A 15,830-nucleotide genomic window follows, 5' to 3' on the forward strand; every position below is an offset into this window, starting at 1 on the left:
TAAGGGCACGTGGAGTCCGGATTTTTCTGGCGGTGGGCGTAGTCGTTGGTCGGATATTTTTTTATGGGAAGATAGAAACTTGTATATAATATTTGTTTAAATAGAATTATAAATTTAACTTCATTAAATTAAAATAAATTAATGAAATTATTATATTTTTAAATAAAAGCTATTTTTTAATAACTAAATTATTTAATTAAAAATAAATAAAAATTATTTTAAAAGTAAAAGTAATAACTAACGAACTTTGTCTGTACAGGTATTTATGTATTTGTTTATATTTGAGATTTTGTTCTTAATTATTATTTAGTACAAATTAATATAGACTACATTGAATTTAAAAATAAAAAATAATTAAAAATATATTTAATACATACTTAATTAGATAAATAAATTTTGTAAAAAATAAAATAAGTGATTAACCAATTAAAAAAATTGTAAATTAATCATAAATTAATATATATTTTTATTGTATTTAAGAATACATTTAATGCATATTTAAAAAAAAAAACCCAATCACAAAACTATGTGAAGGAAACGGGAAAGTGAATCTATCTCGCGGGAAAGGAAACGGCTGGATAGGATCAAATTAACAAAATCCACGTCTTATCTATCCATGGCGGCTCGTACTGTTCCTTCTACTCTCTTCAGCCAAACTTCTACTCTCATTTTCTCTTCCCGAAATCAATGGAGGGCCCTGAGCCCCTCCCTCCCTGTGAGCATCGTAAAACGTGCTCTCACTTGTTGCTCGGCGAAGAAGAAGAAGAATATCACCTTTGTGGATCAAATCCTTGACTACATTGAAGGTTTCTTTCACACTCTCAAATCCAGTTCTTTTCCGTATTTGTATAGGATTTCCACATGTTATACGTTATTCTAATTTCTCCTTCTTTCAGATATTACGTTTATTCGCTACTTGCTAGAAGTCTCGATCAAGCTAGATTATATTTATGCCATTTGGCTCGGGATTTGAATTAAACAAGATTCTTAAGTTGTCGAAGTTGTCAGATCCCAAAGTTTGTAATAAATCTAATGTTCTGCTGCACTTATTTTTCTGAGATTTGTTAGCTTCGTCTGTTGGAAAAATATATTCTCCTTAACTTAAATTGCTTAATTTCTAAATGTTTAATGTTTGGCTGTATGCAGGGGGTCCCAAATTGAGGAAATGGTATGGGGCACCTGATCTCCTACCAAAAGATGGAGCTACCGAGGAAGATGAGGATGGTTATCCGGGTAATTCAATCTGTAATCTTTTGTTTATATATGACCGTGCTCACTTTAAATTCCATCGGAGAAGACTAAATTCTTGTTTAGAATCACAGAAGATGAAGAAGGTAGAGATGCAGTTTTAGTAACAGATGGAGATGGTGAAATTGGTCAGGTGTGTCAAACCAATAAGATTAGAAAACAATTCATGCTCTCACCAAGTTTTGCCTTCTTTTTTTGGTTAGTTAGCAATCTGTTGTTTCAATTTTTTGTGCTTGAATACATGTTGAAAAAGCACTGTAATCTTTCATTTGTCCGAAACTTCTGTGTATGATGAGTATAGATATGGAGCTCTTGAGTTGACTTACCAGGTATTAGTGCATTGTGATCACTACAGGGAGGCTGGTTTTTCTTGACCTGGTACACAATATTCAATAGCTTAATTTGAAATCTGAGCATTGTGATCTCTAGCTTATGTAGATGATCATATTGCAACTAATTGTCAAAAGAGCTCGAGTTAAAGCACTGGTGAAGGATAAGAAAACTGCTATGGAAGCATTTGGAACTTATGTTGAGGTGGGTGGATGTGAATTTATTTAACCCTTTCTTTTTCCATATTTTACCTTTGACCTTGGTATTGAAAGTGGTTATGGAATTGTTTTATGTTGAATGCAAAGTTAATGACCAGAGATGCAAGTGATGACTCATTCCTAAAGAAAGCTCTTAGAGGTGTCCGTGCAATAATATGTCCAAATGTATGTTTTCCTTGGCTCATCTCTAGTTGTATGCAAATTCATCTTAAGTTGTTTCTCACTGTTTAGTTTCATACTAGTCCATTAGTGTTAATCTTAGCAATTTAACTCACACGAATTCTTTTCATTCCTTTTTGCAGGAAGGCTTCTTATCTAATGTTGGGAGCTTGAAAGGTTTAAAACATGTAATTCTTTTATCTCAGGTATCTCTCTCTCTCTCTCCTTCCATCTATATATATACATACACCTTTTCAAGTATGTGCTTTTTTGTTTATGTAGTACTTGTAGACCCTAGTGTTTTAACGAGGTTGCAGTTGTCTGTTTATGGAAGCAGTGGTGGCATCCAAGCTCTCATGAAAAGCAATGCAAAAAAATTGGCTGAGCGGGATGAATCAACTCTCAAGGCCTTTGGAATTCCTTATACCATCATCAGAGCAGGCAGGCTGCAAAATACTCCTGGTGGAAAACAAGGCTTCAATTTTGAGGAGGTATTATTGTGATCTGCTTGTTCGAGGGATTGCACAGTCAGTACCTAGTGTTCGATTTAGCAATATTACATAGTTTTTGGGAAAAGATTTTATGTTGGATGGGTCATCCTCAACAACTCCGGCAAGTAAAAGTAGGTAGAGATGCACACTTCTGATATTGTGTCAGGATACTAAAGCAGAAGAAGAATGGAAATAGGAAGATAAAAATGAGGAAGAAACAGAAAAATCTAGAGTAGCAAAGAGAAATTGCAAAGTTGCAACCGGAGATTTCTATGTTTCTTTAATTGATAAGCGAAAATATCAGTTGATCATGTGTATATGTGTTATTCATACACACATATAAAAAGCTTAATATGTATCTCGACAGCTATTTATTATTAGTCACAAAAATGTATGAATGTGTTTCTGCATTATAGCTACAACTATCACCACCATAACACTTTCCATGAACAGGGCACCGCAGCAAAGGGAAATTTAAGCAAGGAGGATGCTGCCTCTATATGCGTGGAAGCACTTAATGTAGTTCCACAAACAGGATTAATATTTGAGGTTGGTGATCCCTATACACACCTTTATATCACAAGGGCATGTAATTCTGTTTGTTTTGGCCCAAAATTTATCATAGCTTTTTTATTTTTGAGAAGATGCAAAGGTTTAGGATTATGATTAAGAAACATTAAGTAAAGAGATAAATTGTTTATAACTGTGGTTTTAGGTAATACTAGTGAGACTCTTCCAAGAATCTTGGATTAGAGAGACTAATGTATCAGTAATCCATGCAAAGAGGGGTGAGATTCCAGATGATCTCAATTATGAATATAATCATCAGGCACAAAACAAAGATTTCTTTTAAGGAATAGAAGGCATGAACAGAAAGCAATTTGAAAAGAGGATAACGAATTTCTTTATCGTCTTTGCAACTTGCTGAGCAAAATCTTGTGTAGCAGATGTCATTGTTCTTCCTCTCTTTACCTCTTCTTCTGATTTTGATAGTTAATTTGGGTGCTTTATATTCCATCACTTTGGATGATATCAGGTGGTCAACGGAGAAGAGAAGGTTTCTAATTGGGAAGAGCGGTTGACTAGATTGATGAAGAAGGAAAGAGCAGAGAAGTAGCCTACAATGGAAGTATGAATAATTTACTATTAATAATGATGGATTTGTATATCATTGTCCAATAAAATAACACATTTTTTTTCTGGTTTGGAGTTAAATCTTCTAAGTCTATTCTGTAGTTTTGAAACTTGAACTACATTCAATTTAAACACTAAACCCATTTACTTTTGTAGATGATACTGTAGATTTCAATAGGATCTTAACCAGATCATCTTGTCTGAGGATTTTTCAATAGTCATTAGATCTTGTAATAGGATTTTTTTCACTGGTCATGATTGCTTTTAACAATGTGTGCCAAACAGGAGCCCTACTAAATTTATTTCTTTTTAATTTTTTTATGGGATGATTTTTTATTTTTCGTTTCCACATTTTATTTAGCAATTGGAATTGTTTTGAAATATTGAGCACTTTCTCTACAAAGGCTGATGGCTAACATTAAACTTTGTTTCCCTCTTAGAGAATCAAATTGTAGCATTTGTAAGACATTATCTGAAGGATACATAGTGAAATAGCAACTTTAAAAATAAAAACCTAAAAGAATGAATCTCAAGTAAAGAATATAAGAAATTCCAACGGTTCACACGGTTGGAGAAGGGCAACAAAAACAAGTGCCACAATTTCAGTATGTAATAAATTAAAATAACAATGAATGTGTTCATAACTAATCTTGGATGGGAATAGCTATTAGTTACCGTTTGTAGAAGTAGAAGAAGAGAAGAAAGGACGGGAAAGGAAGAGGATGATAATCTACAAAGTTCTACTGAACTCAAAATTTATACTCATATTTAAATATTTTCAGATAATATAACAGTATTTTGAGTATTTTAGTTGTATGAAAATTGTACAACTTAGTTTTGCTAATTATTGACATTTTTAAGATCCTTGATGAGTTGTCATTTCTAGTTGCAAAAAATAAGATTATTGTAGGATTAAAATACTCTAAATTCGTTTCTTGTATTTCATTTTCGCTATTACGGTATTTGTATTTTTAAAAAATTATATTTCAATTCTAAGTCATTAATAGTGTTAGTGGAGATGTCATGTGAACCCATCAGATACTACGTATCTGATCAAATTGTATATAACATGGACTTTTTAATTCATGCAATATAAATAGGTTCAATTAAAAAAAAATATTGAAGTAAAAATCAATAGTTCCATCAATTTTAACCTTAAAACCCTAAATTCCCAAAGTATGCTACTTCATCCTCGCTCTCTCTAGTTTAATTCTTCCTCATTGTCCTCTTATTGGAGTGGCGTACACGATTTCTTTCCTGTGGCTTTTCTCATCACACTCCTTCTAGTGACTCCTTATATGCCAAACGACAAGACTTGTTTTAAAGTTGTCCCCGAGCTTGTGTCTCTATCCCATCCACAAGTAAGCTTTGATTCAAACTATAAATTATTTCGAGATCTTAAACATATGAATATGAGGATTTGAATAAGAGGTGTTGGATTTAATATTTTCGTCAATTTTCGATATATGTATAATATCTAAAGTTTCAATTTAATTAGTAACTTTTGGTTTGAGATTCAATTTAGTTAGTAAACTTTCACTAATCTGTAATATTAGACAGCAGAATAAATCACTAAAATGAGTGCACATGAGAGAAACTGAGATGGCTTGGAGAAGCAGCCACTAGAGAACGAGAGCACAAACGAGAACCTAGAGTAATTTGGAGAAGCAACCACCAGTGAATGAGATTAGGATGGATTCGACAATGGACAAGAAGACGGAGCCACCAGTGAACGAAAGAGTTCGGAAGAGAGAGTGTCAAAGAATGAGAGATGTCTACGCCAACATACCAAAAAAAGAGTACGACAAAAGAGATTTAGTATTCATGAATTTAAGTTTTAAATTAAAATCGTTCACTTACTCTAGTCTTTTTATTATTATTATTTTTTATTTGAAACGACTTATATATTTTTTTAAAAATTAAATTTTACCATATTAGATATCACATCATTAAAAATATGATATCTGATATAAATAACGATAAATTGAGAATGTTTCACATGGTCAATTTGAGTTCATGTGATTAATCTAGATTTATGTGAATATCTACTAGCACCTTTAATGATCAAGAACTAATATATAAATTTTTTAAAAATATAGATACCAAAATAGCAACAAAAAAAAAATACTAATTTACATATTTAAAATAATATAGAAACTAAATTAGTATTTTAACTCATATTTAGTACAAAATTATAATAATAATTTATTAGCAAAATTTAAATTATTCACATATCATAGTTGCTAATCTAAGCGTACTACAGCTGATAATTTCTCTCGATTTATTGTACCTGACTTTTAAAAGATGATATGATTTTATCATTTCTTTTTTAAGCCATTACGAGTAATATAATGCTAGCTTTTAATATAATTTATCTCTAATCCACCATCCACCCTTTTTTTAAATAACAGATAAGATTCTAATGTTATGTTAATAAAAAATGAAGTGCAAGTAGTAATTGTTTAAAAGCAGATTCTCTCTCTGTTCACACTTTCCATAACAAAGTTTGATTTGTCCTGGTATTGCCATAAAGCTTCTTGATCATACATATTCTTGACTCCATGATCCGCTCAAAAGAAGCCTATTTAAATAACTTAAACTAATAAGAAGTTACTTTCCTTGTATGGTTACGAAAAAAAAAAAAAAAAAAATTGGCTGACGAGTCATATAGGAGAAATGATCCAATAATATTCAATCACGTATACGATAACTTTGGTATAAAGTCAATGTCAAAATTATGGTTAAAAGTAGAGAAGTTAAAACCCTATTCTTAAAAAGAGCTTGTGGTTAAAAGCTCAAGAAAAGATACCAATAATTGAAGTCCTTATGAACATCAAGGTTCAAAATTTGTACCTATACTGTCAATTGACATCAATTGTCCACATGGGTCCTCCTCAACCCACATCTGGAAAAACCAAAAGTAGTTTCAAGAAAATAAACAGAGAAAAATTGAAATAAAAGTAATTGGGTCCACTAAAAATTTTTCCCCCTCAATCAATTTATACCTGTGTATCCATGTTCGGAGAAAGAGAAAAGATGGAGAACTGTAATGACATCCTCAATTGCAACGCCACAGAAACATTAAACCACCAAAAAAGAGTAAGATGAGAGTGAAAAGAACAAAGAGAAAGAGGCTCAAGCATAGTTAAGGATTATACCTTCAAAAGAATCACTGGACCCTTCTTCCTGTTTGTGTGATGATAAATTTATATTCGCAGTGCTTCTACTTTCTTTTTAACTACCTTGCTACCATCACCTTTTATAATTCTTTTTCTTCCTCCTTAAGAGACCTATCTTGAAATCTGGAGTGTCAGTGCCAGTAAGCTGAGACAAAACATAGGTCAAAAGCTATGATGATTCTATAGTATGAGATTCCAGACTTGTGGTGTTCAATCCAAAACCAAAAGGAAACCCGCTTACTCCATTTGTCCCAAGCATCTTCAATATCAAAAGGCCATCCAAAACTAAAAGGAAACCCGCTTACTCCATTTGTCCCAAGCATCTTCAATATCAAAAGGCCAGTAGTTCTCAAGGTCATAGAAGAAGTGAGGTTCTTATTTCCCACAATAGACACAATAGACACAAATGCCAGAGAAAGATTTATGAACAAGAAGTTTATATACTTGAAGAACTCGCAAGTGGTTCTCAAAAGCTAGTATATACCAATCCTTACTCTTCAACTTCGGTACAGAAACTAAAAAGGAATCTCTTTTCACAAAGGAAAAGATATGTAGGGGCATCCAATGTTCCAAGAAGAGGCAACTCATATGATAAATGATTAAATTACAATTTCCTCCAACAATTTAAAGGATGAGTGGAATTTTAAGGCTTCAATTTCCAATCTAAACCAGTTTCTGCTAACCAAGAGTTTAGCATCAAGCAGACAACATATGACTACACAAAATTTTACTTCACTTCAATCTAAATTTTGCAAGAGAATCATTGCTTGAGTTTGATTAGATAACATGACTACACAAAATTACAATTGCAGATTTGTCAAGCTGTTATTTCTAATATAAATTGTGAAACTTGAAATAAATTTCAAAACCTCAAAACCGTGAATATTACATATGAACTACACAGTGCATCCAAGTCTTCCCCACCAAAATAAAAATGCCCTTTTTTATTCTGCAATTTAGGAGTGCTGAATCTAGTTAAACGCTCGGGTTTGTAATTAAAGCTAGGTTGAACAATTTACCCAGATCTAAATCTCTTCTGACTGGCTTTGCCATCAGATTTCAAAGTCATGGCTGACTCCCCTTCAGAAGAAGCCTCTGCTGACCTAGTAAAAGAGGTTGAAAGATCTGCATAAAGATCAACCACCCTTCTTATATTGTTATTAAGCTCCCTAATCAAACCCACATTCCTGCTCAAGTTATCAGGGATTTTAGACTCATGGTTTTGATTGATCTCGTTGATTAGTAACCTATTTTGATCTAGAATATCTTGAACTTGCACGAAACTCTTTTGAAATGTCTGTAACACCCTCCCGTCAACTCGGTTTCCATTTCCTAAGCCTGAAAATACATCTCCGTCCATCAGAATTTTACTTCACTTCAATCTAAACCAAGCCTTCGTACACCTGCATCACAAGTACAGTAAACCATACAAAATAAGGTCGTGAATTTTTATTAAAAATTAGGTAACGGTGGAGGAGAAACAAGAAGGGAACTTCACCAAAACTTTTAGTTTGGCAACCAACATTTTATTTTCTGATTTCAGACTCTAGATTCAATGTTCATATGCATTGAATGAAATGAAAACCAAAACAGTATGACAAGATCCGAAAGTTATTTTGGTCCAGAAACTAGCTAAAGCTATGAAAGATATTATTAAAGGAATAGAAGTTATTGCTGAAAGTACTGGTACTCAATAATCTAGGCTATGCCCAGCAGATAACTACCTGAATTGAACCAGAGACAAGAACTTTACCCCGTCTATATTGTCAAATGTTAGCATACCTGTTTATATTTGTTTCCCCCTCATTATACGAGCAAAGAAAGAGATATGCATGATATACCATATATGAAGCAGGGCCAAACAGACAGAGGTATAGTTTTATGTCATCAGAAGAAAAAACAATACTAGCTCCATAAATAAATATTTCCTGAAAAGAATAATTCGAAATAAACAATGTATTTTGTTTTGTATTTGTGAACAACAAAATAAAATAAAATGAAGAGAGATCTATCGTCGTCGAAGAAGAAAAACAGAATGTGTTGTTCTTGAAAAGATTGTGGTAGATTACCGATATCAACCATGAATTAAAAGGTAAATATTGATTGGAATACTTCTGATAAGTTCAATAGAACTCCGCACACCAGCAATTCATGCAACAAAACGAACAGTTACATAACAAAAAAAGAATATACTTCAGCAAAAAGTTGCTACCAAATAAACCAAGAAAACAAAAAAAAAAGAAATGTAAGAAAACTCCTGAGGCAAATGAAATATTCACAGAAATAGAGAAGATAAGAAAGTAGACACTCATTATCACAAAAGGAATTCCTGGATTTCTCTTCATTGACTTGTCTCTTACCTCAAAATCACAAACCATGTCGAAAGATGCACATAACAGCTGAAAATTTTCCCGAGAAAACACAGGATTTTCTCGAGAAAACAAAAGGAGTCTCGGTGTAAACGGAATCCTCCGGCGTCTGAAACAGAAGCGAACAGAGAGAGTTTCGACAGAGGCCCTGAAAACGTGAAATAGACAGAGAAGGGGAGAGAGTAAGGAGATTTGATTGACAGAGAGGGACAGAGAGTAGCCTCGTTTCTCTATATCAATAGTTTGCAGAGGGAGATATATATATAAAGGCAGATAGATCTGTGTTCGTATTTACATAGACCTCCTCGTTTACTTCACCTGCAGTGCTTTTGGGCTCATTCATTGATTTTGTGTGTGAAGTGCGGGCGGGTTATGGTATCCGATGGGTTTTCTTCTGGTGTGTCCTGTGCGGATTTTATTTCGGTCTGTACGGTGTTAATGGTGAAGATCTGCCCGTCTACGCCTGATATTCATCTCCACCGTTCATTTGGGTTTAACCATGTGGTTCTTACTGGGGTGCTGTTGGAATTTAATTTCTTTTTTATCATTCATTCTTTTTATATTTTTAGGACACACTAAATATTTCCACTTTTAGTTTCCAAATATATATATATAAACTACATTTATGGAATCAAATAAGAGGATGTTAAATGAATTTTAATTGTCGAAGCTAGTTGTACTACGAAAAAAATACTATTGCTTCCTTTAATTCAACTAAATATGATGTCGAAAATCGTCTTATTTCACAAAACTATATATTCATTCTTTTAAAAATACAATAAATTTACACTAGTCATTTCATTCAATAGATACATCATAATTAAGTTCATATGTATTTAGAAGAGGTTGGTGGCACATATTACCTATAATTATCTTAGAATTGAATTTGAGTTATATATTATTTGAAAAAATTAAACTCAAAAATATTAAATCGTCCGAGTCACTTTATTGTTGCCATCAATCATTATAAAGCAAAATTTAAAAGTTTGTAGATGTGATGGAGAATTCTAATGCTCAAAAGTTGGTCATGAGTCATTATAGCAAGTGAATTTGTAAATTTTTCCTCTTAGATAGACTTGATAATAATCAATCATCTTAACTTAAATTTAAGATATGAAACCCATATATAATAGATATATATATATATAAGTTGTAATTAATATATTTCTTTTATACATAAAAAAAAAACAACATGGAAATCAACCTATGACACAACCCAAAAATAACTCAAGCGCCACCTAACTTTAGACTTTTAATGGTTACCCAAAAATTATCTTTAGTCACAGAGATAAAATCCACTGCAGTTGCTCTATTTGGACTCCTTAATACTAAGCTATTAGAAGAACTTTAATCTATCCCTCAAATGGGGCCTTCCACCTAGTTCAAATCTCACCCATCAAGATCTTAGTGTTATGAACTTGTTATCTTAAGCTTGTGCATTACCCATTCATGGAATCCTAAATTTTTTTAAAGAGTAGATCTTTCAATTTCACTAGAATTCTTAAAAATTCATACATTATAATATTTTTACAGGATTAATGTAGTAAATAAATAGACAACCTTTTAGTACTAAGGGTGTAAGTACCTAATTCCTCATGTATATTAATATTAAAGCATTATAAGCTCCCTCGAGAAGAACTAGTAAGAGAATTTACAACGATTTGCACTAAGTTTTTTCACTAATAGGATAATCATATAAAACTTATTCATCATATTTTACAACATGTTATCAAAACATATAAGCTAGATTATCAATCAAGTGTCCATTATGACCCTCATTGAGATATCAAGTTTTCTAATACAATTCTAAAAATTAGTCATAACATCAAAATAATCATGAATGTAATCATAAATAATTAATAGAAAATCTCTATCTCATAAAAACACAACATCATTCTTTCTGGTTTACCATCCACATTAAGGATATTAGTAGCAACATTCTAAAGCAACATCGATTAAGAGGGATATGCCCAAACACACCCTACTCTAAGTACATTATTTTCTACATATATATCAACGACTAGCTTCTCGTTAGTCCATTGCCTAGTGAATAAGGTCATATGATCCTTATTAATTCAATAATTAGTGTAAAAATTTCACATGTTTGCCATCGCCTACCAACCATATGATTCTCCTTATGATTTCATGCACAAAACTCATCACGCTACTTTAGACTAATGAATATATCATAAGAAGAAATTAAAATCAAGCATAAAATTTAGATAATATTTAATGATGTGAAACCTAAGATCAACTAATGTAATCAAGAACGCTCACAATTTCATTCAAGGCACCAAAGGAATCTGATCATATGAAAATCCTCCTTACTTAACTATCTATTAAGAATGATAGAAATTAAGACCATTAAGAAACAAAGAATTAAAAGAAGAATAAAAAAATGGCACAAGGAATTACTTTGATAACTAGATCAATTCCTTACTCAATAAGAATGATGAAGACACATATCTTGAATAAGACTCACAATATTATTGATTTTAATCTTTAATGCTTACAATGAAGACTTGATGACTTACTTATAGGGTAAGCTATGTGAATAAAAAGGTAATAAAAATCTCCTAATTAAAATTATAATTACATAAAAAATTAATTAAAATCAAAGTCTAAATCTCTAAGTAGGTGCAATTACATAAAAAAGTAATTAAAATTAAAATTTAAATTCCTAACTAGGTGTAATTAATTAAAATTAAAGTCTAAATTTCTAACTATGATAGATCTAGTCTTTTCTCTTTTCTTGGCCGATTACTTCATTTTCTTTCTCATTTCCATCATGTGCTTGAAATAAATTAATAAGACCATTATGTGCTTAGGTTAATTGGTTTGATAATTTATTTTCTTAGGTTTCTTTAATGGATCCAAGTTTGAATAAAGAGTTAGAAAACTTGTTGTAATCCTTGGGTCGAACTCTGTGTTATGGATCCACTTTGTATGGTGATGTCTCTTCCAAGTGGCCTAAGATGATCCATGCTCACATCATCTCTCTCCTCTTTAAGAGGATTCATCTTCGATTCTGAACCTACATCGAAAAAAGAAAGGTCAGCAACATTAAATGTGGTGGAAATGCCATACTTACTTGGGATATCTATCTTGTAAGCGTTGTCATTGATACACTTCAAGATCTAGAATGTGTCAGCTCCTCTGGGGTCTAGTTTTGACTTCATTTGTTTAGAAAATCTTTTTTTCCTCATATGGACCCATACCCAATCTGCAGGTTGAAATGTGACTTGTTTTTTTCCCTTTATTGGCTTTGCAAACATATGATTCGTTCTTTTTCTCCAAGTATTTTTGTGCCTTTTTTATGTATAGTTTTGACTAAATCTGTTCTTTATTGTCCATCTAGATTAGCAAGTTCTTATAAAGATAAAGGAGTTAAGTCAAGTAGGATTAGTAGATTAAACCTATATACAATTTCAAAAGGAAATAAGCAGGTGGAAGGGTGAATTGTTCTGTTATAAGCAAACTCCACTAAAGGTAAACACTCTTCCCATGTTTTAAATTTTTTTTCTAACTACCGCCATTAATAGGGCTCCTAGAGTCCTATTAACTACTTCTTTCTGTCCACATGTCTGAGAGTGACAAGTAGTGAAAAATAACAGTTTAATCCCCAATTTATGCCACAAGACTCTCTAAAAGTGACTTAGGAACTTGACATTCCTATCACTAACTATAGTCATGGGGACCCCTTATAGTCGCACGACATTACTAAAGAATAGATTGGTTACATTTGTTGCATCATATGTTCTATGACACCCTATAAAGGGTGTCATTTTACTAAATCTATCCATTACAACGAATATAATATCACTTTCTTATTTGTCCTTGGTAACCCTAACACAAAATCCATAGAGACACATCCATCTATGGTGCTGATGGAATGGGTTACAAAGTGTACAGTCTGTGCGGTAAGGACCTAGACTTGGTCTGCTTACATCCAATATACTTTTCACATACTCGTTCTATATCCCTATGCATGTTAGGTTAGTAGAAGTGTTCCTGTAGGATATTTAAAGTCTTAGCTACCCCAAAATGTCCCATGAGTCTTCCACTGTGTGACTCACATACTAATAGTTCTTGCTTGGAGCATATATGCATATATAATTTTTCATCTTTAAACAAAAATTCATCGTACCTACTTCTAAAAGGCATATTTTTCACATACTGCATAAACATTAGTAAATTCACTATCATTAGGATATAATTCCTTAATATACTTGATACCTAACAATTTAAAACTAAGAGTTATAAGTAATATATACCTCCGTGATAATGCATCAACTACAATATTGTCCTTACCTTTCTTGTACTTGATGATGTAATAAAATACGTCAATGAATTCCACCCACTTACCATGTCGACGGTTGAGCTTACCATGTTTACCATGTTTCTTTAGATGTTTAATGATTCATGATCTGTATAGATCATGAAATCCTTGGATAGGAGATAATGTTGTTATACCTTCATTAGTAGTACATACATTTTTTTTATCATAGGTAGAGTAATTAAGGGGTGTGTCGTTGAGACTTTTCATTAAAATAGGTAATGGGGCACCCTTCATATAGCAGTATTGCTCTTACACTGATACCTGAAACATAACATTCAAGCTCAAATTTTTTGTTAAAATTTGGTAATGCTAGAATAGCAGTACACAATTTTTTTTGAGGAAAGTAGAAATATTTTCTTGTTTATAAGTCCATACAATTTTTGTGTCATTCTTAACAAATTCATTTAAAGGTGCAGCTATGAAACTAAAATCTCTTACAAACCATCAGTAGAAACTGGCTAGTCCATGGAAACTCCGCAATTTGATTGCAGTCTTAGGTGTAGCCTATCTCTAATGGCTTTTACTTTCTCGTCATCTATTTCGATAACCTATGTACTAACAATAAAGCTTAAAAAGAGTAATTTTTTACTATAAAAGGTACACTTTTTGAGGTTAGCATACAACTGTTCTTTTTACAGTATCTCTAGGACACTTTTAATATGCTCAATATGATCTTATAATGATTTGCTATATACTAAAATATGATCAAAGAAAACAACTACAAACTTACCAAGATATAGCTGTAAAATATAATTCATTAAATGTATGATGGTGCTAGGAGCGTTGATCAACCCAAATGGCATAACCAACCACTCATACAAACCATATTTCGTTTTTAAGGGAGTCTTCAACTCATCTTTAGGATTCATATGGATCTAATGGTAGCCACTCTTCAAGTCAATCTTCGTGAAAATGCTTGTGCTGCTTAACTTGTCGAACATATCATCAAGGCAGGGAATGGAATATCTATACTTAATTGTGATTTTATTCACGACTTGACAATCTACACATATCCTCCAGGATTCATCCTTCTTGGGTACCAACATGATTAGCATTGCACAAGGACTCAAACTTTCACGAATATGTCCGTTTTCCAATAACTCATTTATTTGTCTCTAAAGCTCCTTTATCTTCTCCGGATTGCTTCGGTAGGCGGGTTGGTTGAGAATCGATGATTTAGGGACGAAGTCAATACAGTACTCAATCCCTTGTATTAGTGGTAATTCATCTGGTATCTCTTCTTAAAAGATGTCCTCAAATTCCTGGAAAACAAATAACATAACACTAGGCAAATAGGGGTTAAGGTTAGTTAAACTCAAATAAGCCTCCTTATACCGAAGTACAACTAGACTTTGTTTTTCACAATATATTCTTCTCAACTCTCTCTCCTTCAAAGTAGACACTCTTTATTCTCTCGTCTCTCTTCCATCCCAGGGCCTTCTCTTTTCTTTTGGGCCTTTTGCTCTCTTAGTGTGCATTTTGTCTGACCTCTTTGTCACTCAATGGGCATTTTATTTTCTTTTGGGCCTTTTTTTTGTTCACTCATTAGGCTTTCTCCTTTTTTGAGCCTCTTTTTGTTTCTTTTTCTTTTTCTTTTTCTTTTTGTTCTGTTATTCTTTTCATTGACTTTTTAGTTTTCAACAGGTCTTCACATACCTCCTTAGGTGTTAATGGAATGATAGTGTAATTTCACCTGTTGAAGCTAAAGGCGTAATAATTCTTAACCGTCATGAGTAACTCGTCGGTCATATTGTCATGGTCACCCTAATAAGATGTGACTAGCATACATAGTACGATATCACAAAAAACTTGATCATGATACATTCTTATAGTGAAAGTTATCATTACCTGCTTGTTTACTCGAATGTCTCCATACTTATTCAGCCGTTGTAGTTGGTATGAGTTGGGGTGCTTGGTATAAACTAATCTCAACTTCTCAACAAGTGTTATGCTGGCTACGTTGGTCAGCTACCTCCATTGATGATCATGTTGCATACTTTTTCACCCACAAAACACCGTGTATGGAATATGTTCTCTCTCTGATCATGTTCCTCCTTTATTTGAATGTTGAGGGCTCTCTTTATAACTAAGGACTCTCTTTGAGCCGCACACTCATTCTCCTTAATCCTCATCCTCTAGTGATGACATGTTATTGCTTTTAGAGTCACTATCGATCTCATCATTGTCTTTTAACATCACTCTCTTATTTGGGTATTAGTAAACAATGTGCCCGGATCCTAAACACTTGAAATATTTAAGAGTGCTATGTTTCTGAGATGAGATAGGTGTTTTACCTTTATAGTCAGGCGTGACCGCCTTCTCTTTCTTTGCCTCAACTTCTTTCCTTTCCTCTTTCTTTGGCC

At 32.7% G+C, this 15,830-nt stretch overlaps 2 protein-coding genes across 5 annotated transcripts; one reads left to right on the forward strand and one right to left on the reverse strand.

The window, feature by feature from the left end:
- The first annotated feature begins 514 nt into the window (after positions 1–514).
- LOC110818402 (NAD(P)-binding Rossmann-fold superfamily protein) lies at positions 515–3,901 on the forward strand. 4 transcript variants are annotated; one of them, XM_022047285.2, is made up of 10 exons: positions 665–806; positions 897–1,020; positions 1,147–1,233; positions 1,323–1,381; positions 1,687–1,782; positions 1,884–1,961; positions 2,099–2,161; positions 2,273–2,446; positions 2,900–2,995; positions 3,483–3,901. In XM_022047285.2, exons 2-10 carry the CDS (start codon positions 951–953, stop codon positions 3,561–3,563), a joined length of 804 nt encoding a protein of 267 aa, XP_021902977.1. In that variant the 5' UTR covers positions 665–806; positions 897–950; the 3' UTR covers positions 3,564–3,901. The 4 variants fall into 4 exon arrangements, 3 of the variants coding, with proteins under 3 accessions (XP_088074392.1, XP_021902976.1, XP_021902977.1); XR_002540413.2 differs by lacking the exon at positions 897–1,020 and having other exon boundaries at positions 515–806; positions 2,273–2,577; positions 3,483–3,526; XM_022047284.2 differs by lacking the exon at positions 897–1,020 and having other exon boundaries at positions 520–806.
- Positions 3,902–7,506: 3,605 nt separating this feature from the next.
- On the reverse strand, positions 7,507–9,473 carry ELF4-L2 (ELF4-like 2). The gene is made up of 2 exons (XM_088218267.1): positions 9,120–9,473; positions 7,507–8,162 (listed from the first exon to the last, which is right to left on the reverse strand). The coding sequence occupies exon 2, from the start codon at positions 8,117–8,119 to the stop codon at positions 7,775–7,777; it is 345 nt and encodes a 114-aa protein (XP_088074393.1). The 5' UTR covers positions 8,120–8,162; positions 9,120–9,473; the 3' UTR covers positions 7,507–7,774.
- Positions 9,474–15,830: the final 6,357 nt, after the last annotated feature.

This window comes from Carica papaya, chromosome 4 (genome assembly GCF_054855325.1).
Source record: "Carica papaya isolate Zhongbai chromosome 4, ASM5485532v1, whole genome shotgun sequence".
Lineage (NCBI taxonomy): Eukaryota > Viridiplantae > Streptophyta > Magnoliopsida > Brassicales > Caricaceae > Carica > Carica papaya.